General features: G+C 47.4%; 1 protein-coding gene across 1 annotated transcript in view; it reads right to left on the reverse strand.

Annotated features, from left to right (window-relative positions):
* The window catches only part of CATSPERD (cation channel sperm associated auxiliary subunit delta), a 54,751-nt gene extending 31,878 nt beyond the window's left edge, over positions 1–22,873 (reverse strand). The window contains exons 1-9 of the mRNA XM_074385740.1: positions 22,709–22,873; positions 19,503–19,560; positions 18,298–18,374; positions 15,881–15,953; positions 13,742–13,856; positions 12,777–12,844; positions 8,221–8,334; positions 5,476–5,559; positions 2,565–2,715 (exon numbers count right to left, since the gene is read on the reverse strand). Of these exons, the coding sequence (XP_074241841.1) occupies positions 2,565–2,715; positions 5,476–5,559; positions 8,221–8,334; positions 12,777–12,844; positions 13,742–13,856; positions 15,881–15,953; positions 18,298–18,374; positions 19,503–19,560; positions 22,709–22,782 (814 nt within the window). The 5' untranslated portion in view covers positions 22,783–22,873. The remainder of the gene's footprint in view (positions 1–2,564; positions 2,716–5,475; positions 5,560–8,220; positions 8,335–12,776; positions 12,845–13,741; positions 13,857–15,880; positions 15,954–18,297; positions 18,375–19,502; positions 19,561–22,708) is intronic.
* Positions 22,874–23,172: the final 299 nt, after the last annotated feature.

Raw genomic sequence — 23,172 nt, forward strand, 5'->3', positions numbered from 1 at the left:
GAGAAGGAATATGCTTTGGTTTTAGAAAACCCATGGCAGGGCATGGTGGCTTGCACCTGTAATCCCAGTACTTTTAGCAGGTTGAGGCGGGAGGATCACTGGAGGTTGGGAGTTCGGGGCCGTCCTGGCCAACAGAGTGAAACCCCGTCTCTACTAAAAATACAAAAATTAGCCAGGTATGGTGGCACACGCCTGTAGTCCCAGCTACTGGAGAGGCTGAGGCCGGAGAATCGCTTGTACCCAGGAGGCAGAGGTTGCAGTGAGCCGAGACAATGCCATTGCACTCCAACCTGGGTGACAGAGTGAGACTCCGTCTAAAAAATAAAAATAAAAACGTAAGAAAACCCGACCCTTCTGCCAGGTGTGGGGGTGCATGCCTGTAATCCCAGTACTTTGGGAGGCTGAGATGGGCAGATTACTTGAGGTCAGGAGTTCGAGATCAGCCTGGCCAATGAGGTGAAACCTTGTCTCTACTAAAAATACAAAAATGAACTGGGCGTGGTTGCATGTGACTGTAATCCCAGCTATTTGGGAGACGGAGGCAGGAGAATCGCTTGAACCCAGAAGGCAGAGCTTGCAGTGAGCCTAGATCGCGCCACTGCACTCCAGCCTGGGGGACAGAGCCAGACTCTATCTCAAAAAAAGAAAAGAAAAGAGAAATTAACCCCCACTAGTCTATAAGCAGGCTCAGAGGGATGGCCGTGGAGTTTTTTGTCAACCAGGGGATTGAACACAATGAATTGTCTTCTAATACAGGTGACCACAATAAGGAATAAAACAGGTCTGGTTTGGCTGCTCGCATCTGTAACCCCAGCACTTTGGGAGGCTGAGGCTGGAGGATCACTTGAGCCCAGCTGTTAGAGACCAGCCCGGGCAACAGGGTGAAAGCCCATCTCTACAAAAAATAAGTTAGTCATGCATGGTGGTGCACCTGTGGTCCCAGCTACTGGGAGACTGAAGCAGGAGGACTGCTTGAGCCCGAGAGGTGGAGGCTGCAGTGAGTCACAATTGCACCACTGCGCTCCAGCGTGGATGACAGAGTGAGACTCTGTCTTCAAAACAAACAAACAAACAAAGCCCTATTGTGAGGATAAAACAGGCTGAGTTCTCCACTGACCTTATGTGCAAGAAAAAAAGAAAAAAGAAAAAACAAAACAAAAAGCAGGCTGAGTACAGTGGCTCACAGCTGTAATATCCAGACTTTGGGAGGCTAAGGCAGGAGGACTGCTTGAAGCCAGGAGTTTGAGACCAGCGTGGGCAACATAGGGGGACCCAGTCCCTACAAATAAACACAAAAAAATTAGCCAGGCATGGTGGCACATGCTTGTGGTGGCACATGCTACCCTGGAGGCTGAGGTGGGAGGATCGTTTTGAGCCCAGGGAAGGTGGAGGCTGCAGTGAGCTATGATAGCACCACTGCACTCTAGCCTGGGTGCAGTAGCACAGTCAGGACTCAGCGCAGCCTGCACCTCCACAGAGTAACACCCTGTCTCAAAAAAAATTTAAAAAGTCTGGTGGCTGGGCGCGGTGGCTTAAGCCTGTAATTCCAGCACTTTGGGAGGCCGAAGTGGGTGCATCACGAGGTCAGGAGATCAACACCATCCTCGCCAACATGGTGAAACTCTTGACTCTACTAAAAAAAAAAACAAAAAAATTAGCTGGGCGTGGTGGTGCATGCCTGTAGTCCCAGCTACTTGGGAGCTGAGGCAGGAGAATCACTTGAACCCAGGAGGCAGAGATTGAGGTGAGCCGAGATCATGCCACTGCACTACAGCCTGGGTGACAGTATGAGGATCTGTCTCAAAAAAAAAAAAAAAAGAGAAAAAGAAAAAAAAAAATGCTGAGTGAGGTGGCTCACGCTTGTAATCCCAGCACTTTGGGAGGTAAAGACAGGTGGATTACAAGGTCAGAAGTTCAAGACCAGCCTGGCCAATATGGTGAAACCCTGTCTGTACTAAAAATACAAAAATTAGTTGGGCGTGTTGATGCATTCCTGTAGTCCCAGCTACTCAGGAGGCTGAGGCAGGAGAATCGCTTGAACCAGGCAAGGGGAGGTTGCAGTGAGCCGAGATTGCACTGTTGCACTCTAGCATGGGTGGCAGGGCGAGACTCTGTCTCAAAAAAAAAAAAAAAAAAATGTAGATTTACTGTACATGAACTAAAGTATCCCAGGAATGTAACCATTCGCCTTCCCCACATTAATGAAATGTAAATACGATGCCTCCTGAAACTCTGGAAAAGCAGCCTCAGAGGTGTCTGACTAGCGATTTTCCTGGACGCGCCCTAAAGCTGGCAGAATAAATCTCGACGGAGACTCTTGTCACTGTCACTAATTTGTCATCACTGTATACCTGGCCCTAAGTATTTCGCAAGCCAGGAAGCTAGGGAGGACGCAGAGAGATCCACTGAATGACTATGGGCTTGTGGTCCACTCTGAACATAGAAGAGAAAAACTAACGGAATGGTCGAAGGGTTGCTCCTTCCCCTCCCCTTATCAAGGCTGTACCCGTCCCCTCTGGAGGAGGCCACCGGGTGGCAGCCCCACCCTGGGCCTCTGGAGTCACCTGCATTATAGGAAAACAACAGGCTGTGCTCGAACCACAGAAGCAGGATGCCTCTCTGGCCAGGGACGATGAGGATGTCGAGAGTCCCGTTATAGTCAAATGACAGCCCTAAACTCCGGTTGAGGGGGTGGTCTGAGTACTTGAACATGCCCTGGGGAGAAAAGACAGCATTCAGCCTCTCCCCAGACCTTACTGTGGAGTCCTAATGAGGGCAGAGGAGTCCAGCCAGCAGGAGCAGGGGAAAGCAAAGAAAGCAGAGAAGCCACAAGTCTGCCTTTCTTTTTTATTTTATTTTATTTTATTTATTTGTTGAGACAAAGTCTCACCCTGTCACCCAGGCTGGAGTGCAGTGGCGTGATCTCAGCTCACTGCAACTTCTGCCTCCCCGCTTCAGGTGATTCTCCTGCCCCAGCCTCCTGAGCAGGTGGGAGAATAGGCACCCACCATCGTGCCTGGCTAATTTTTGTATTTGTAGTAGAGACGGGATTTTCACCATGTTGGCCAGGATGGTCTCCATCTCCTGACCTCATGATCCACCCGCCTGGGACTCCCGAAGTGCTGGGATTATAGGCATGAGCCACTGCGCTCAGCCTCTTATTTTTATTAAATACAACTTTACTGTTTTGCTAGGGTTACATTTCAGTTTAATCATTGAAAATTTAGCTCTGAATGGAGAATTACTCTAAGTGTCAAATGTACAGTGCATTTTGAAGACTTATTTTGTTTATTTTTGAGATGGAGTTGGGGTCTCATGCAAAGGCCAGACTGTAGTGGTGCAATCTCGACTCACTGCACCCTCCACCTTCCAGGCTCAAGCAATTCTCCTGCCTCAGCCTCCCAAGTAGCTGGGATTATAGGCACCTGCCACCACGCCTGGCTAATTTTTTTGTGTTTTTAGTAAAGATGGGATTTCACTATGTTGGCCAGGCTGGTTTCAAACTCCTGACCTCAAATGATCTGCCCACCTCAGACTTCCAAAGTGCTAGGATTACAGGTGTGAGCCATTGTGCCTGGCCACGTTTTGAAGATGTAGTTGTAGTACAGAAAAATGTGAACTATCTTATCCGTGAGTTGTTTATATTGATTACATACTGAAATGGGACTATTGGGCCAGACACAGTGGCTCATGTCTGTAATCCCAGCACTGTGGGAAGCCAAGATGGGGGGATTACTTGAGGTCAGGAGTTCAAGACCAGCGTGGTCAACATGGCAAAACCCTATCACTACTAAAAATACAAAAATGACCTGGGCTTGGTGGTGGGCACCTGCAATCCCAGCTATTCAGGAGGCTGAAACATGAGAGTCATTTGAGCTTGGAAAACAGAGGTTACATTGAGCCCTGATTACACCATTGCACTCCAGCCTGGGTGACACAGTGAGAATCTGTCTCACAAAAATAAGAAAGGAAATGATACTATGTCTATTGAGGCCCAGCACCATGGCTCACATCTGTAATCCCAGGACTTTGGGAGGCCAAGGTGGGTGGATGACTTGAGCTCAGGAGTTTGAGACCAGCCTGGCCAACGGGTGAAACCCCGTTTTTACAGAAATATAAAAAACAATTAGCCGGCCGGCACAGTGGCTCAAGCCTGTAATCCCAGCACTCTGGGAGGCTGAGGCAGGTGGATCACGAGGTCAGGAGATCAAGACCATCCTGGTCAACATGGTGAAACACCGTCTCTACTAAAAATACAAAAAATTAGCTGGGCATGGTGGCACATGCCTGTAATCCCAGCTACTCAGGGGGCTGAGGCAGGAGAACTGCTTGAACCCAGGAGGCGGAGGTTTCAGTGAGCCGAGATCACGCCATTGCACTCCAGCCTGGGTAACAAGAGCGAAACTCCATCTCAAAAAAACAAAAAACTATTAGCCAAGCATAGTGTTGTGCACCTGTAATCCCAGCTACTCAGGAGGCCAAGGCAGGAGAATCACTTGAACCCAGGCAGCAGAGATTGCAATGAGCCGAGATTGTGCCGCTGCACTCCAGCCTGGGTGACAGAGAGAGACTCCATCTAAAAAAAAAATAATAATTAAAATAATAACTTTTAATTAAAAAATACATTATTAATATGGTTTGGCTCTGTGTCCCCAGCCAAATCTCATCTTGAATTGTAATCTCCATGTGTTGGAGGAGGGGCCTGGTGGGAGGTGATTGAATTACGGAGGCGGGCTTCCCCCTTGCTGTTCTCATGACAGTAAGTGAGTCGTTAGGAGATCTGATGCTTTAAAAGTGGCACTTTCGGCAAGGCATGGTAGCTCACACTTGTAATCCCAGCACTTTGGGAGCCCAAGGCAGGCAGATTACAAGATCAGGAGCTCAAGACCATCCTGGCCAACACGGTAAAACCCCATCTCTACTAAAAATACAAAAATTAACGAGGTGTTGTGGTAAGCATCTGTAATCCCAGCTACTCGGGAGGCTGAGGCACGAAAATCACTTCAGGGAGGCGGAAGTTGCAGTGAGCCGAGATCGTGACCCTGCACTCCAGCCTGGGTGACAGAATGAGACTCTGTCTCAAAAAATAAATAAATAAAATTTTTTTTGAGACAGAGTCTCACTCTTGTCACCCAGGCTGGAGTGCAGGGTCACGATCTCGGCTCACTACAACCTTCGCCTCCCGTGATTCTCCTGCCTCAGCCTCCCGAGTAGCTGGGATTACAGGTGCGCACCACCACACCTGGCTAATTTTTGTATTTTTAGTAGAGACAGGGTTTCACCATGTTAGTCAGGCTGCTCTCAAACTCCTGACCTTGTGATCCGCCTGCCTCAGCCCACTCAAAGTGCTAGGATTCCAGGTGTGAGCCACCGCGCCCATCCATAAATAAATTTTTAAAAATGTGTGAGTTGTAACAAAACCTGGGCTTGGGCAAAGGTCATCTGAGTAGTTCTTCCCTGTGTTAAGTTACTTACCTTCCCTTGATCAACTACAAGCATCCCAACCTGTGACAAAGAAAAAAACTGGAGGATTCCACCTAAAGACCCGGTGATTTCTGCCTATGAAACAAACAGAAAATACTTCATATAAATAATCTTAATATGCATGTGTTTGTCAATTTCAGTTTGGGCCAGGCTCAGTGGCTCATGCCTGTAATTCCAGCACTTTGGGAGGTCGAGGCCAGCAGATCACCAGGTCAGGAGTTCGAGACCAGCCTTTCCAATATGGTGAAACTCTGTTTCTTTTTTTTTTTTTTTTTTTTTTTGAGGCGGAGTTTCGCTCTTGTTACCCAGGCTGGAGTGCAATGGCGCGATCTCGGCTCACCGCAACCTCTGCCTCCTGGGTTCAGGCAATTCTCCTGCCTCAGCCTCCTGAGTAGCTGGGATTACAGGCACGTGCCACCATGTCCAGCTAATTTTTTGTATTTTTAGTAGAGACGGGGTTTCACCATGTTGACCAGGATGGTCTCGATCTCTCGACCTCGTGATCCACCCGCCTCGGCCTCCCAAAGTGCTGGGATTACAGGCTTGAGCCACCGCGCCCGGCTTGAAACTCTGTTTCTACTAAAAAATATAAAAATTAGCTGGGCATGGTGGCATGCGCCTGCAGTCCCAGCTACTTGGGAGGCTGAGGCAGGAGGATCACTTGAACCTGGAAGGCGGTGGTTGCAGTGAGCCGAGATAGCACCACTGCACTCCAGCATGAGTGACAGAGTGAGACTCTATTTAAAAAAAAAAAAAAAAAAATTTGGCTAGATGCGGTGGCTCACGCCTGTAATCCCAACACTTTGGGGGGTGGAGGCAGGTGGATCACGAGGTCAGGAGTTCAAGACCAGCCTGGCCAAGATGGTGAAACCCATCTCTACTAAAAATACAAAAATTAGCCGGCTGTGGTAGTAGGCACCTGTAATCCCAGCTACTCCGGAGGCTGAGGCAGGAAAATTGCTTCAACCTGGGAGGCAGATGTTGCAGTGAGCCGAGATCGTGCCACTGCACTCCAACCTGGGTGATAGAATGAGACTCTCTCTCAAAATAATAATAATAATTTAAGTTCAGATTAATAAGTTATAATGAAAGAAAAGTATGTATGTATGTATGTATGTATGTATTTATTTATTTTGAGACAGAGTCTTGCTCTTTGCCCAGACTGGAGTGCAGTGGCACGATCTCGGCTTACTGTACCCTCTGCCTCCCAGGTTCAAGCAATTCTCCTGCCTCAGCCCCCTAAGTAGCTGGGACTACACGTGCCTGCCACCAGGACTGGCCAAATTTTGCATTTTTAGTAGAGACGGGGTTTCACCATATTCCCCAGGCTGGTCTCGAACTCCTGACCTTGTGATCCACCCACCTCAGCCTCCCAAAGTGCTGGGATTACAGGCGTGAGTCACTATGACCTATCAGAAAGTCTTTTTTTAGAAAAACAAAGCGAAAAAAAAAAAACGCACAAAAAAAACAAATAATGCCCTCTGTGGAAAACGGCATGCCATCGGGCTCGGGGGCTCACGCCTGTAATGCCAGCATTTTGGGAAGCCAAGGTGAGCGGATCACCTGAGGTCAGGAGTTCGAGACCAGCCTGGTCAACACGGTGAAATCCCGTCTCTACTAAAAATACAAAATTAGCTGGGCGTAGTGGTGTGCACCTGTAATCCCAGCTACTCAGGAGGCTGAGGCAGGAGAATCACTTGAACTGAGGATGCAGAGGTTGCAGTGAGCCACGATCGTGCCACTGCCGTCCAGCCTTAGCGACAAAGTATGACCTTGTCTCAAGAAAAAAAAAAAAAAGGGAAAAGAAAAGAAACATGGCACTCGGGGCAAAAACTTGAATGAAGACAGTTTTGGTCTAAGTATCTGGAGGAAATTGATATGACCCAGACTGCTAAAAGGCTGCCTGAGTCTTCCATTCCTGCCTGGAACTCCTCATTCCTGATTGTTGGCTGGACAGCAAAGTGTCTAGCAGCTGATTTGTAACACGAGTCAAGAACCCCACCTAGGGATAGTGAGATAGATTGCCAGAGCAGCCCGACTGGCTACCTCCAACAACTTGCAGAGAGATTTATTTATTTATTTATTTTGAGATGGAGTTTCACTCTGTTGCTCAGGCTGGAGTGCAGTGGCACGATCTTGGCTTACTGCAAACTCTGCCTCCTGGGTTCATGCATTCTTCCCTGCCTCAACCTTCCAAGTAGCTGGGACTACAGGCACCCACCACCATGCCTGGCTAATTTTTGTATTTTTTCTTTTCTTTCCTTTTTTTTTTTTGAGACGGAGTTTCGCTCTTGCTACCCAGGTTGGAGTGCAATGGTGCGATCTCGGCTCACCGCAACCTCCGCCTCCTGGGTTCAGGCAATTCTCCTGCCTCAGCCTCCTGAGTAGCTGGGATTACAGGCACGCGCCACCATGCCCAGCTAATTTTTTGTATTTTTAGTAGAGACGGGGATTCACCATGTTGACCAGGATGGTCTCGATATCTTGACCTCGTGATCCACCTGCCTCGGCCTCCCAAAGTGCTGGGATTACAGGCTTGAGCCACTGCGCCCAGCCAATTTTTGTATTTTTAGTAGAGACAAGTTTTCACCATGTTGGCCAGGATGGTCTCGAACTCCTGACCTCGGGTGATCTGCCCGCCTCGGCCTCCCAAAGTGCTGGGATTACAGGCATGAGCCACCGTGCCAGGCTGGTACATATATTTTTATTTTCACATTCTTACCAAATTTAACATACCTGTCTGTCATAGTGATACTTCGAAAAAATGAATCCCCCATTATTCGAATAATATATATAGGTCTGAGATATCTGATCTCCTCGAAAATATGCAAAAACCAAATTACCGTGTTCCTATTTAAAAAAAAAAAAAAGAATGAATGAATGAAAGGAAGATGCCAACAAATATACTCTTGAACATTATTCAAGAAATGAAAACATATCCATATATAAACCTGGATGTCTGGATGTGACAGTTCATTTGGGGCTGTTTCTGACAGCCAAAAAGTGGATATATGCCAGACATGGTGACTCATGCCTGTAATCCTAGCACTTTGGGAGGACAAGGCAGGTGGATCACTTGAGGCCAGGAGTTGAAGACCAGCCTGGCCAACATGATGAAGCACCGTTTCTCCTATAAAATACCAAAATTAGGCCGGGCATGGTGGCTCACGCCTATAATTCCAGCACTTTGGGAGGTCGAGGTGAACGGATCACTTGAGGCCAGGAGTTCAAGACCAGCCTGGCTAACATGGTGAAACCTCATCTCTACTAAAAATTAGCCAGATGTGGTGGTATGCACCTGTAGTCCCAGCTACTCAGGAGGCTGATCCGGGAGAATCACTGAAAGCTGGGAGGTAGAAGTTTCACCACTGCACAACATGCCTGACCCTGCTTATTTATTTATTTATTTATTCATTCATTCATTCTTGAGATTGAGTCTCGCTCTTGTTGCCCAGGCTGGAGTGCAATGGCCCAATCTTGACTCACTACAACCTCCGCCTCCCAGGTTCAAGGGATTCTCTTGCCTCAGCTCCCCGAGTAGCTGGGATTACAGGCATGTGCCACCACACCCAGCTAATTTTGTATTTTTAGTAGAGACGGGGTTTCTCCATGTTGGTAAGGCTGGTCTCAAACTCCTGACCTCAAGTGATCTGCCTGCCTCGGCCTCCCAAAGTGCTGCCATTACAGGCATGAGCCGCTGCGCCCAGCCCATGTTTTTTTTTTTTTTTTTTTCTCTTGTTTAAGACAAAGTCTTGTTCTGTTCCCCAGGCTGGAGTGCAGTGTTGCAATTATAACTCGCCACAGTCTCGAACTCCTGGGCTCAAGGTATCCTCCCACCTCAGTCTACCAGTAGCTGGGGTTACAGGCACCCACCACTAGGCCTAATTTTGTTTTGTTTTGTTTTTGTTTTTGTTTTTTTTGAAACTGAGTCTCCCTCTGTTACCCAGGCTGGAGTGCAGTGGCGCAATCTTGGCTCACTTCAACCTCAAACGATTCTCCTGCCTCAGCCTCCCAAGCAGCCAGGATTACAGGTGCGTGCCACCACGCCTGGCTAGTTTTTGTATTTTTGGTAGAGGCAGGGGTTTCATCATGTTGGCCAGGCTGGTCTCGAACTCCTGACCTTGTGATCCACCCACCTCGGCCTCCCAAAGTGCTGGGATTACAAGTGTGAGCCACCACGTCTGACCTGTTTTTGTTTTTTAAGACAGAGTTTCACTGTGTGCCCAGGCTGGAGTGCAGTGGCTTGATCTGAGCTCACTGCAGCCGCTGTTTCCCAGGTTCAAGTGATTCTCCTGCCTCAGCCTCCCGAGTAGCTGGGATTACAGGCATGCACCACCACGCACGGCTAATTTTATATTTTTAGTAGAGACAGGGTTTCCCTATAATGGCCCTAAATGATAGTCATAAACTGTTTATGTTATTAGTAAGGCTTCCAGGCAACAGTAGACTATTAGTAATTAAGTTTGATTTTTGGTTTGTTTTAGTTTTGAGACAAGTTGTGGCTCTATTGTTCAGGCCAAGTGCAGTGGTGTGATCTCAGCTCACTACAACCTGTGCCTCCTGGGCTCAAGCCATCCTTAGCTTCCCAAGTAGCTGGGACTACAGGTGTATACCATCATGCCTAGCTATTTTTTCTTTTCTCTTTTTCTTTTTTTTAAACATTTTTATTATTATTATTTTTTAAAGATGGGGTTTCACCATGATGGCCGGGCTGATCTTGAACTCCTGACCTCAGGTGATCCACCCACCTCGGCCTCCTCAAGTGCTAGGATTATAGGCGTGAGCCACTGCGCCCAACCTCTCTTTTTCTTTCTTTTTTTTTGAGATGGAGTCTTACTCTGTCTCCCAGGCTGGACTGCCCTGGCAAAATCTTGGCTCACTGCAACCTCTGCCTCCCAGTTCAAGCAATTCTCCTGCCTCAGCCTCTTGAGTCGCTAGGATTACAGGTGCTTGCCATCATGCCCAGCTAATTTTTGTATTTTTAGTAGAGACGGGGTTTCTCCATGTGGGTCAGGTTGGTCTTGAACACCTGATCTCATGATCTGCCCGCCTCGGACTACCAAAGTGCTGGGATTACAGGCGTGCACCACTGCACCTGGCCTTTTTTGTATTTTGAATAGACACACGGTCTCACCATGTTACCCAGGGTAGCCTTGAATTTGTGAGCTCAAGTCATCCACCCACCTTAGCCTCCCAATGTGCTGGGATTACAGGTGTGAGCCACCATACCCGGCCAGTAATTAAGTTCTGGGGAAGTCGAAAGTTACCTGTGAATTTTCTTTTTTCTTTTTTTTTTTTTTGAGACGGAGTTTTGCTCTTGTTGCCCAGGCTGGAGTGCAATGGCGCGATCTCGGCTCACCGCAACCTCCGCCTCCCGGGTTCAGGCAATTCTCCTGTCTCAGCCTCCTGAGTAGCTGGGATTACAGGCATGCGCCACCATGCCCAGCTAATTTTTTGTATTTTTAGTAGAGACGGGGTTTCACCATGTTGACCAGGATGGTCTCGATCTCTTGACCTTGTGATCCACCCGCCTTGGCCTCCCAAAGTGCTGAGATTACAGGCTTGAGCCACCGCGCCCAGCCGACCTGTGAATTTTCAATTGTGTTGGGGGGAAGGTGGTACCTCTAATCTCTACCTTGTTCAAAGATCAAATATAAATGGATGTATTTATAGTATGTCAGCTGGTGGATCTGAAAACAGCCCCAAAGCCTTTTCCATCTCCCATATGTGCTCTCAGTCCACGGGAAATAACAGTGACCAAGTTCTTCACATTCTCTGTCTCAAGGCTTATATTGTCCTTTCTTTCTTTTTTTTTTTTTTTTTTTTTTTTTTTGTGATAGGGTTTTGGTCTTGTTGCCCAGGCTGGAGTGCAATGGCATGATCTCAGCTCACTGCAGCCTCTGCCTCCCGAGTTCAAGAGCTTCTCCTGCCTTGGCCTCCTGAGTAGCTGGGATTACAGGTGCCTGCCCACCATGCCTAGCTCATTTTTTATATCCTTAGTAGAGATGGGGTTTCACAAAAGAAAAAAAAAGAGAGAGAGATGGGGTTTCACTGTGTTGGCCAGGATGGTCTCAAACTCCTGACCTCAGGTGATCTGCCAGCCTTGGCCTCCCAAAGTGCTGGAATTAGAGGCATGAGCCACCGCACCCATCCTCAACTAATTTTTTTTTTTTTTTTTTTTTTTTTCAGACGGAGTTTTGCCCTTGTTACCCAGGCTGGAGTGCAATGGCGCGATCTCGGCTCACCGCAACCTCCGCCTCCTGGGCTCAGGCAATTCTCCTGCCTCAGCCTCCTGAGTAGCTGGGATTACAGGCACGTGCCACCATGACCAGCTAATTTTTTGCACTTTTAGTAGAGACGGGGTTTCACCATGTTGATCAGGATGGTCTCGATCTCTCAACCTCGTGATCCACCCGCCTCGGCCTCCCAAAGTGCTGGGATTACAAGCTTGAGCCACCGCGCCCAGCGTCTATTTTTTGTATTTTTAATAGAGAGAGCGTTTTGCCATGTTGGCCAAGCAGGTCCCGAACTCCTGGCCTCTAGTGGTCCAACCACCTTGGCCTCCCAAAGTGCTGGGATTACAGGCATGAGCCACCGTGCCCAGCCTCTTTTTTTTTCTCTTTGTTTTCTTTTTTAACAGTCCCACTTGTTGCCCAGGTTAGAGTGCAGTGGCATAATCATGGTTCACCGCAATCTCAGTCTCCTAGACTCAAGCAATCCTCCTGCCGTAGCTGCGACTACAGGCACATGTCGCCATGCCAGGCTGGTTATTTTATTTTTTGTAGAGATGGGATTTCACTATGTTGCCCAGGCTGGTCTCAAACTCCTGGGCTTCAGCAGTCCTCTTGCCTCAGCCTCCCAAAGTGCTGGGATTACAGGTGTTAGCCACCGCACCCAGCCTTTATTTCTACTCATAATTGTTTGTCTTCAGAGAAGAGTAAAAGAAATGAACAATTGGCCGGGCACAGTGGCTCACGCCTGTAATCCCAGCACTTTGGGAGGCCAAGGCGGGCAGATCACAAAGTCAGGAGATCGAGACCATCCTGGCCAACAAGTTGAAACCCTGTCTCTACTAAAAATATGAAAATTAGCTGGGCATGGTCGAGTGCGCCTGTAGTCCCAGCTACTCGGGAGACTGAGGCAGGAGAACTGCTTGAACCTGAGAGGTGGAGGTTGCATGAGTCAAGATTGTGCCACTGCACTCTAGCCCAAGTGACAGAGACTCTGTTTAAAAACAAACAAACAAACAGACAAACAAACAAACAAAAAAACAATTAACCAGTTATACTCACTATACAAAACAGAGTTTCAGTATAACAGCAGTTATCACCGGAAACATGTGTAACAGGGTGTTTTATACCTGAAAGGAAAATATTATTCTGAAATGTTTATGAATTCCCTGAAGTTTAGAGAAAAGTTTAATTTTTGTTTTTTCTTTTTGAGACAGAGTCTCCCTCTGTCATCCAGGCTGGAGTGCAGTGGTGCAATCTTGGCTCACTGCAACCTAGGGTCAAATGAGTCTCCTTCCTCAGCCTCCCAAGTAGCTGGGATTACAGGCACACATCATCACACACAGCTAAGTTTTGTATTTTTAGTAGAGACGGGTTTCATCATGTTGGCCAGGCTGGTCTTGAACTCCTGACCGCAGATGATCCACCTGCCTCAGCCTCCCAAAGTGCTGGGATTACAGGCGTGAGCCACCACACCTGTCCAGTGTCTCTTGTTTGTTTCTTTGTGATTTTTTTTGTTTTTTGTTTTTTGAGATAGAATTTTGCTCTTGTTGCCCAGGCTGGCATGCAATGACACGATCTCTGCTCACAGCAGCCTCCTCCTCCTCCTGGGTTCAAGCAATTGTCCCGCCTCAGCCTCCTGAGTAGCTGGGACTACAGGTGTGCACCACCACACCTGGCTAATTTTGTGTTTTGAGTAGAGATGGGTTTTTTTCATGTTAGCCAGGCCGGTCTCGAACTCCTGACCTCAGGTGATCCTCCTGCCTCGGCCTCCCAAAGTGCTGGGATGACAGGTGTGAACGACCGCATCCCATCTCTTCTTTGTTTCAGTCAGTCCAAGCAGCTTTTGTGGCTTGTGACTACAGTCCCCACTGGGAACACTAGGTTCCCTGTCTATGGGATGGGGCTCAGGCCAGTCTTTATTTTGACTGGAAAGGACAAAGTAATGTCCCAGGGCTGACATCCAACGTTAATACCCTCATGTCGACTACACTCGAACAAAATTAAAAAATACAAAAGGTACATACCGAAAGTCACATTCCAGGAGTTATTTTCATAATCATAAATATAGACTTTTTGAGCCACTACTAACAGCAATTGTGAAGCAGTGAAATGTGCTGATGTCACTTCTGGTACTCTGACCTGAAAGTTATTATGTGGATGATATCAGTGAGAGGATCTTTTCTTTTCTTTTTTTTTTTTTTTTTTTTTTTTTGTGAGACGGAGTTTCGCTCTTGTTACCCAGGCTGGAGAGCAATGGCGCGATCTCGGCTCACCGCATCCTCCGCCTCCTGGGTTCAGGCAATTCTCCTGCCTCAGCCTCCTGAGTAGCTGGGATTACAGGCACACGCCACCATGCCCAGCTAATTTTTTTTTTTGTATTTTTTAGTAGAGACGGGGTTTCACCATGTTGACCAGGATGGTCTCGATCTCTTGACCTCGTGATCCACCCGCCTCAGCCTCCCAAAGTGCTAGGATTACAGGCTTGAGCCACCACGCCCGGCTGAGGATCTTTTCAAACACTGATTCAGAAAGCCATGCTTCTAGACATGCACTGAAAGAAAAATGTATGGCTGGGCACAGAGGCTCACACTTGTAATCACAGCAATTTGGGAAGCTAAGGTGGGGGATCACCTGAGGTCAGGAGTTCAAGACCAACCTGGCCAATGTGGTGAAACCCCATCTCTACTAAAAATTCAAAAATCAGCTGAGTGTGGTGGCAGGTACCTGTAGTCTCAGCTACTCAAAAGGCTGAGGCAGGAGAATCACTTGAACCTAGGAGGCGGAGGTTGCAGTGAGCTGAGATCACACCACTGATCTCCAGCTTGGGTGGCAGAGCAAGACTCTGTCTCAAAAACAAACAAACAAAAAACCCATCTCTGAGGCCAGGCATCATGGCTCATGCCTGTAATTCTAGCTCTCTGGGAGGCAGAGGCAGATGGATCACCTGAGGTCAGGAGTTCAAGACTAGCCTGGCCAACATAGTGAAACCCCATCTCTCCTAAAACATATAAAAATTAGCCAGGCGTGGTGGCTAATTTTTGGGATAATCCCAGCTACTTAGGAGGCTGAGCGGGAGAATGGCTTGAACCCAGGAGACCGAGGTTGCAATGAGCTGAGATCGAGCCACTGCACTCCAGGTTGGGTGACAGAGCAAGACCCCATCTCAAAAAACAAACAAAACAAAACAAAATCTTCTCAGAGGACAAAGCCTAAAGTCTAAATAATGAATGGCTAGCATTAACTGATAAGTGTTGCTTTTAGGAGAAATATTGGTATGTTGATAAATGACAAAACTTTATTTTTATTTATTTATTTTGAGGTAGAGTCTTGCTCTGTCGCCCAAGCTGGAGTTCAGTGGCACAATCACAGTTCACTGTGACCTCTGGCTCCCAGTTCAAGCAGTCCTTCCTCCTCAGCCTCCTGGGTTGCTGGAACAACAGGCATGCACCACTGCACCACCACACCACCACACCTGGCTAACTTTTTAAAATTTCTTGTAGAGCTGGAGTTTCACCATGTTGCCCAGGCTGATCTTGAGCTCCTGGGCCCAGGCATTCTGCCCACCTCAGCCTCTCAAAGTGCTGGGATTATAGGAGTGAACCACCATGTCCAACCCAAAACTTTATTTAGTATAGGTGGCGATGGTATAGTTTCTCAAATATTCACTAAGGGTGTGGTTTTCCTGCTTTGGTTTATGACAATCTGGGGGGAGTCTTTTTTTTTTTTTTTAACAGAAACAGGGGTCTCCCTATGTTGCCCAGGCTGGTCTTGAACTCCTGGACTCAAATGATCCTCCTGTCTCGGCCAATCTGTGTGTGAGGATTACAGATGTGAGCCACAGTACCTGACCGAGGGAGGTCTTGAAATTACTGCATGTAAAGTAAGATACCATCCCACCTATCTATCTATAATATAACCAGTGTAAGGAAGAACACCTACATCCACTCTTTTTTCTTTTTCAGGAATAAAAAGTCTATTTTGGTAGTAGGAGCAGAATAAAGCCAGCCCTTCTTTAGGCTTAGAAATTACCCTTAATATCTTTAAAAGGTACATTGTAAAATAAACCTCTAAACTAACAAAAACAGACGAATCTGATATTTCTGTATTTCCCCCCAAATATTACTGATACTAGCATCCTTCAGATCATTCAGTAAAATAATTACCTGCATCGATGTAGGAATGGCAAACGGAAGGAGACTAGTCTCAAAGTTATCTGTTGTGAAAAAAACTTGTTTTCTGAAACAAACAATAAATGAGTTAAATTAGGATAATGTCACACAAGGAAAGAAAAAAGACTACAGAGGTACTCTATGTTTCCATTCAAACAAAATTTTTATTGTAACCAGGAGTCATTTAGATAAACTTTACTTATTTTGCATAAATAAACCTCTATAGTCCAGGTATTTGACCTCTAGAAATAAGTTTAAATGTGTGAACACATCAAATATAAAACTACATAAAATGTACATTGATTGACAGGATGTACTTCAGTATCATAATTTATATGGCTCTAATTCCACTACAGTAAATAGTTTAAGATCAGGAATGCGTATGTAAGAAAGAATTTGTTCTTTCATATAAGAAACTTTTATGTAGGAAAAGCCATCCATGAACATGGTATATCATTTTATCATCAGGTCTCCTTGACTCCCAAGACATTTTATGGTTTTCATTTCATATGGTATTCAACAGATAAGAACTACTGAGTTAATTCCTATTCCTTTTAATTTTTATTGCCATCATGAATATTTTTCATAGTAGCCTTTAAAAAAAAAAAGAGAGAGAGAGAGAAAGATGGGTGGTCAGGCATGGTGGCTCACCCCTGTAATCCTAGCACTTTGGATGGCTGAGGTGGGTGGATCACCTGAGGTCAGGAGTTTGAGACCATTTTGGCCAGCATGGTAAAACCCTGTCTCACTAAAAATACAGAAATTAAAAATTAGCCAGGCATGGTGGCGCACACCTGTAATCCCAGTTACTTGGGAGGCTGAGGCAGGAGAATTGCTTGAACCCAGGAGACAACTGAGGTTTCAGTGAGCTGAGATTGTACCACTGCACTCCAGCCTGGGTGACAGAGCAAGACTCTGTCTAAGAAAAAAAAAAAAAAAAAAAAAGATGCCTTTTGCTATGTTACCCAGGGTGGTTTGAACACCTAGGTTCAAGGGATCCTCCTGCCTCAACCTCCCAGCCATAATTACCTTTTTTTTTTTTTTTTGAGACGGAGTTTCGCTCTTGTTACCCAGGCTGGAGTGCAATGGCGTGATCTCGGCTCACCGCAACCTCCGCCTCCCGGGTTCAGGCAATTCTCCTGCCTCAGACTCCCGAGTAGCTGGGATTACAGGCACTTGCCACCATGCCCAGCTAATTTTTTTGTATTTTTAGTAGAGACGGGGTTTCACCATGTTGACCAGGATGGTCTCGATCTCTTGACCTCGTGATCCACCCGCCTCGGCCTCCCAAAGTGCTGGGATTACAGGCGTGAGCCACCATGCCCGGCCCATAATTACCTTTTATAATTGGTCTTGGCTGATTTATAAAAGAGCTGCTGATGTGTCTGTGTTTTTTCTGCAGGGAGAGTCTCTGTCATCCAGACTGGGGTACAATAGCGTGTTTATGGCTTACTGCACCCTCAAGACTCTTGTACTCAGGTAAACCTCATATCACAGCCTCCCAAGTAGCTGTGCACATCACCACTCCTAGCTAATTTTCTGTATTTTTTTTGTAGAGACTGGGATCTTGCTATATTCCCAGGCTGGTCTTGAACTCCTAGCTTCCAGTGATCCTCCTGCCTTGGCCTCCGAAAATGCAGGCATGAGTCACTGCACCTGGCCTCCGGTCCCCTTTTGGATGCTGCCAGAATCATGCAGCGCCCCCATCCTCCACTACCCTCAAGGTGAGGGCAAACATCTTGGCATGGTGTATGTACCTGATTTTCTAACCTGCTACCCTTACAAACTCGAGTGAATATTGGCCATGGTGTTTTCATTCTTTGGAGTGCTCTGCTCTAAGTCCATACACATTCAGTTGCTCCCACCATCCCAGTGAACTCCTGTTCATCCATCAAAAGCCAGTTTTGGCATCAACGCCCCAGTGGAAACCTCCTAGGCATTTTCTCCTGAGGCACCCAACAGCGCTTATACCAAGCATCTTTTATTTTTTTCCCTTTGTCTTTTTTCTAGTCCCCAGCAACTGAAGTATTTCTACATACCAAGCATCATTAATGGGTGGTAGCATACTACTGCGGTTGCTTTAGTTGCTGGCTGATCTCTTCAGCTCCCTTCCTCTAATTCTAGCCCCTGACTGTGGACTCCTACAGACCAGCAACTAGCAACACAGGGCAGAGCCATCTTTAATGTTTGTTGAATGAATGAATGAGGGCAAACCTAAAGATTACATTTACCAGTATTTTTAGTAGAGAAGGGGTTTCAGCACATTGGCCAGGTTGGTCTCGAACTCCTGACCATGTGATCCACCCACCTCGACCTCCCAAAGTGCTGGGATTACAGGCGTGAGCCACCGTGCCTGGCCCCATAAGATGTAATTTGAAAGGAAGATAACAGTACACAATGTGGCTGCTTACCCTAGATATAGCGCTATATTTTTCTTGCAAGGATGTGTAATCAAGCGTGGTGTTGTAGACGAAAAAGACAGGTGGTCCTAGAGAGACAATCACAAAATCTTAATATCAATTACCACAAACAGCTGATAGAAATACTTTTCAACAGGGACCATTATCAACATAAAGGGTGAAATCTGAATTAGGTAGGCGGATTGTATCGATGTCACTTTCCTGTTTTGATATTGTACTATGGTCAGATGTGACTGCTGGGGGAAGCTGGCGGAGGGTTTGGGACCTCCAAAAAAAAAAAAAAAAATCTATTTAAGGGAAGAGTAAAGAGAACACTTGGTATAAACTCAGACCATCTTAGTTGTCTTCCCACCTCTACCTCTTGGCTTTGTTAAGATTTTTTTTTTTAGATGGAGTTTCACTCTTTTTTTTTTTTTTTTTTTTTTTTCAACAGAGTTTCGCTCTTGTTACCCAGGCTGGAGTGCAATGGCGCGACCTCGGCTCACCGCAACCTCCGCCTGCTGGGTTCAAGCAATTCTCCTGCCTCAGCCTCCTGAGTAGCTGGGATTACAGGCACGCGCCACCACGCCCAGCTACTTTTTTGTATTTTTAGTAGAGACGGGGTTTCACCATGTTGACCAGGATGGTCTCGATCTCTCGACCTCGTGATCCACCCGCCTCGGCCTCCCAAAGTGCTGGGATGACAGGCTTGAGCCACCGTGCCCGGCCCGATGGAGTTTCACTCTTGTTGCCCAGGCTGGAGTGCAATGGTGTGATTTCGGCTCACCTCAACATCCACCTCCTGGGTTCAAGCGATTCTCCTGCCTCAGGCCCCCGAGTAGCTGGAATTACAGGCGCCCACCATCACACCCGGCTAATTTTGTATTTTTAGTGGAGACAGGCTTTCACCATGTTGGTCAGGCTGGTCTCGAACTCCCGATCTCAGGTGATCTGCCCACCTCAGCTTCCCCAAGTGCTGGGATTACAGGCATGAGCCACCACTCCCGGCCTGTTCAGATTGCTTGATCTCTCTAAACTTGTTTCTCAGTGAAATGGGAAGCATTAATCCCTACCTCAAAGGGCAGTGAGTTCTAAGGACTGGAAAAAGTAATGATCATTAAGTGCATAACAAGACCAGCACCCAAGAAATAGGAGGAAATGTTACTTCTGATCCTGTAATTAAAGTGAAGGATGAATTTAAGTGTGGAGCCACATACCCCTTCGACATCCTGCATGACATTTAATAATATTTTTCCTGTCCTCACTCTGCGAGCACTAGAAATGACAAGAAAGACCATCTGTCAGTTTTTATTCAATATTCAGCATGACGACTCCTACTCAGCCACCTCAGGGTTAACCCTAAGTATTCGGGGTTTTTTTGTTTTGCTTGGTTTTTGAGACAGAATCTTACTCTGTTGCCCAGGCTGGAGTACAGTGGTATAATCTCGGCTCACTGTAACCTCCGCCTCCCGGGTTCAGGCAGTTCTCCTGCTCAGCCTCCCAAGTAGCTGGGATTACAGGTGTGTGCCACCACACCCGGCTAATTTTTGTGTTTTTAGTAGAGACAGGGTTTATCCATGTTGGCCAGGCTGGTCTCAAAATCCTGACCTCGTGATCCACCTGCCTCAGCCTCCCAAAGCACTGGGATTACAGGCATGAGCCACCATGCCAGGCCAAGTAGCTGTTCTTGATGTTTTTAGGGTTATAGGAGGCCCTAGAAAATTGGATGAGGCCAGTGCGGTAGCTTTACTCCCAGAACTTTGGAGACTGAAGCAAGTGGATCACTTGAGGTCAGGAGTTCAAAACCAGCCTGAACAATTTGGTGAAACCCCATCTCTCCTAAAAATATGAAAATTAGGGCCGGGTGCAGTGGCTCACACCTGTAATCCCAGCACTTTGGGAGGTCAAGGTGGTGGATCACCTGAGGTCAGGAGTTCAAGATCAGCCTGGCCAACATGGTGAAATCCTGTCTCCACTAAAAATACAAAAAAAAAAAAAAGTTGTGCGTGGTGGCAGGCGCCTGTTGTGGCAGCTACTCAGGAGGCTGAGGCACTAGAAATGCTTGAACCAGGGAGGCAGAGGTTGTAGTGAGCCAAGAACACGTCACTGCTCTCCAGCCTGGGCAACAGGGCAAGACTCGTCTCAAAAAATAAAAAAGACATTTGGATGAAACTCCTCTCCCAGAAGCAGACATATGTACACATAAAATGTAGAAACAATTCCTGAGAATTTTTTTTTTCTTTTGAAAGAGAGAGTCTTGCTCTGTTGCGCCAGGCTGGAGTGCAGTGGCGCGATCTCGGCTCACTGCAACTTCCGACTCCCAGGTTCAAGCAATTCTCCTGCCTCAGCCTCCCAAGCAGTTGCGACTACAGGGATGTGCCACCACAGCCAGCTAATTTTTTTTTTTTTTTTTTTTTTTTTTTGTAGTTTTCGTAGAGACGAGGTTTTATCGTGTTAGCCAGGATGGTCTTAATCTCCTGACCTTGTGATCCCTTTGACTTGGCCTCTGAACATCCTGGAGGCGTGAGCCACTGCCCCAGCCAATTCCTGAGAATTTCTAAAGGCTCATTCACAGACCCCAGTTGAGGAAGATTATGAATTCCTGCAACAAGGTATTTGAGGGTCCTGAAGGGAGTGTGTGGTGCCTGGAAGGATGGTATAGTTTACAGCAGAGGTGTTCAATTTTGAATATGCATCTGAATCACCGGGGTTGTGAGATGGGGGGCAGTCTTGATTAACCATTGTTTGATGGGTCCAACCGCCAAGTCCCTGACTCAGTCGGTCCAGAAACTGGTTGCATTTCTAACCAATTATAATAAATTCCCAGGTGATCTTGATGCTGCTGGTCCAGGGAGCACTCTGAGAACCCATGTGGGGAAATGAATTGGATATAACCCATCTTTTCAGACCTTGAGACAAATCCTATTAGTAAATTTTAGTGGAAAATCTTCCTCCCCACTTACTAGCTACATGTTGTTAGGCAAGTGTTTTTTTCCTAAGGATGCTTTCCTGCCTACAAAACAAGGGTGTGGGCTGGCACGGTGGCTCACGCCTCTAATCCCAGCACTTTGGGAGACTGAGGCAGGTGAATCACGAGGTCAGCAGTTCTAGACCAGCCTGGCCCAACATCGTGAAACCCCGTCTCTACTAAAACTACAAAAAATTAGCTCGGTGTGGTGGCCCATGCCTGGCATCCCAGCTACTTAGGAGGCTGAGGCAGGAGAATTGCTTGAACCCGGAGATGGATGCTGCAGTGAGCTAGGATTGTGCCACTGCACTCCAGCCCAGGAGACTCTGTCTCAAAAAAAATAAATAAATAAAAATAAAAAGTTAAATAAGGGTATGGCTGGACATGAGTGGCTCACACCTGTAAATTCTAGCACTTTGGGAGGCTGAGGCAGGAGGATCACTGGAGCCTCAGAGTCCAAAACCAGCCTGGGCAACAGAGTGAGACTCCATCTTTATTATTTTTTTGAGACAGTCTCCCTCTGTCACCTAGGCTGGAGTGCAGTGGCATGATTTCAGCTCACTGCAACCTCCACCAGGTGGGTTCAAGCGATTTTTCTGCCTCAGCCTCTTAAGTAGTTGGGATTACAGGCACCTGCCACCAACACCGGCTAATTTTTGTGTTTTTAGTAGACAAGGTTGACAGGGTTTCATCACATGGGCCAGGCTGGTCTGAAACTCCTGACCTGAAGTGATTATCCCGCCTCAGCCTCCCAAATTGTTGGGATTACAGGCGTGAGCCACTGCACCCAGCCAGTGAGACCCTGTCTCTACAAAAAATAATAATAAATAAAATAAAGTTAAGGAATCATTACTCTAGGAATCTTGCTGTAAACATCAAATAAGGCCATACACCCCAAGACTACAGCTCAGAGGTCCCTACTGAATGTGACAGTTTTTTTCCAAGTGGGGGTTCCCCAGAGGCAAGAATGGCGTTTCAGCAACAGCCCCCCATGGCAGGTTGCAGTATCCCTAACCTAACATTTACCAAAATTTAAAAATGTGCTGGGTAAGGCCAGGTGTAGTGGCTCAAGCCTGCAATCCCAGCACTTTTGGAGGCTGAGGTGGGCGGATCAAGAGGTGAGGTGTTCGAGACCAGCCTGGCCAACATAGTGAAACTATATCTCTACTAAAAGTACAGAAATTAGCCGGGTGTGGTGGCGGGTGCCTGCGATCCAAGCTACTCAGGAGGCGCCACTGCCCTCCAGCCTGTGCCACAGAGCAAAAACTCCGTCTCCAAAAAAAGAAAAAAAAAAAAAAAAAGAGGGTTTAGTGTCGGGCTGGGAGGATGGGATGGAGTGGGGAGGCGCCGAGTCCGATTCCTAAAAAGAGCGAACGGGTAGCAGGCCTGGCTCCAAGATGAACCAGCACCCTCCCGACCCCCGGCAGCAACCCAGCCCCAGGGGGGCAGCCCCACCGGCAGAGCGGCTGAGCTGTGACCAGCGGGCAGAGCCACAGGGTCACAGCCGCCACCAGCATCCACATCAGCATCGAGCCAGGGCCTCTGCCGCCACTACTGTCCCTCAACCGCCACAGGGAGTCGCTGCAGAATCCGAAAACGCGCAAGCTGGAGACTGCGCATGCGTACCAATGAGCCCCTGCGTGCGCTTGCGCGCACTGCAACCCTCACGCTCTGCCTGAACCCTGAGCATGCGCAGGCGAATCCCGGGAAGTCCGAATCCGCACACCCCAGCGCGCGCTCAGAGCCTGGGCATGCGCACACGGCCACCCGTGGCCACTCTAGTCTGAGCAAGTCTGAGCAAGCATGCCGTCTCCAGGGAATGCCAAATCCTTAAACCACTAGAAGCCCCAGAGCCTGAGCATGGGCATGTCGTCCGCGCATGTAAGCGTGTCTACTGGCTGTTCACGAGTTCCTAAACG

Source organism: Saimiri boliviensis, chromosome 14 (genome assembly GCF_048565385.1).
Source record: "Saimiri boliviensis isolate mSaiBol1 chromosome 14, mSaiBol1.pri, whole genome shotgun sequence".
NCBI lineage: Eukaryota > Metazoa > Chordata > Mammalia > Primates > Cebidae > Saimiri > Saimiri boliviensis.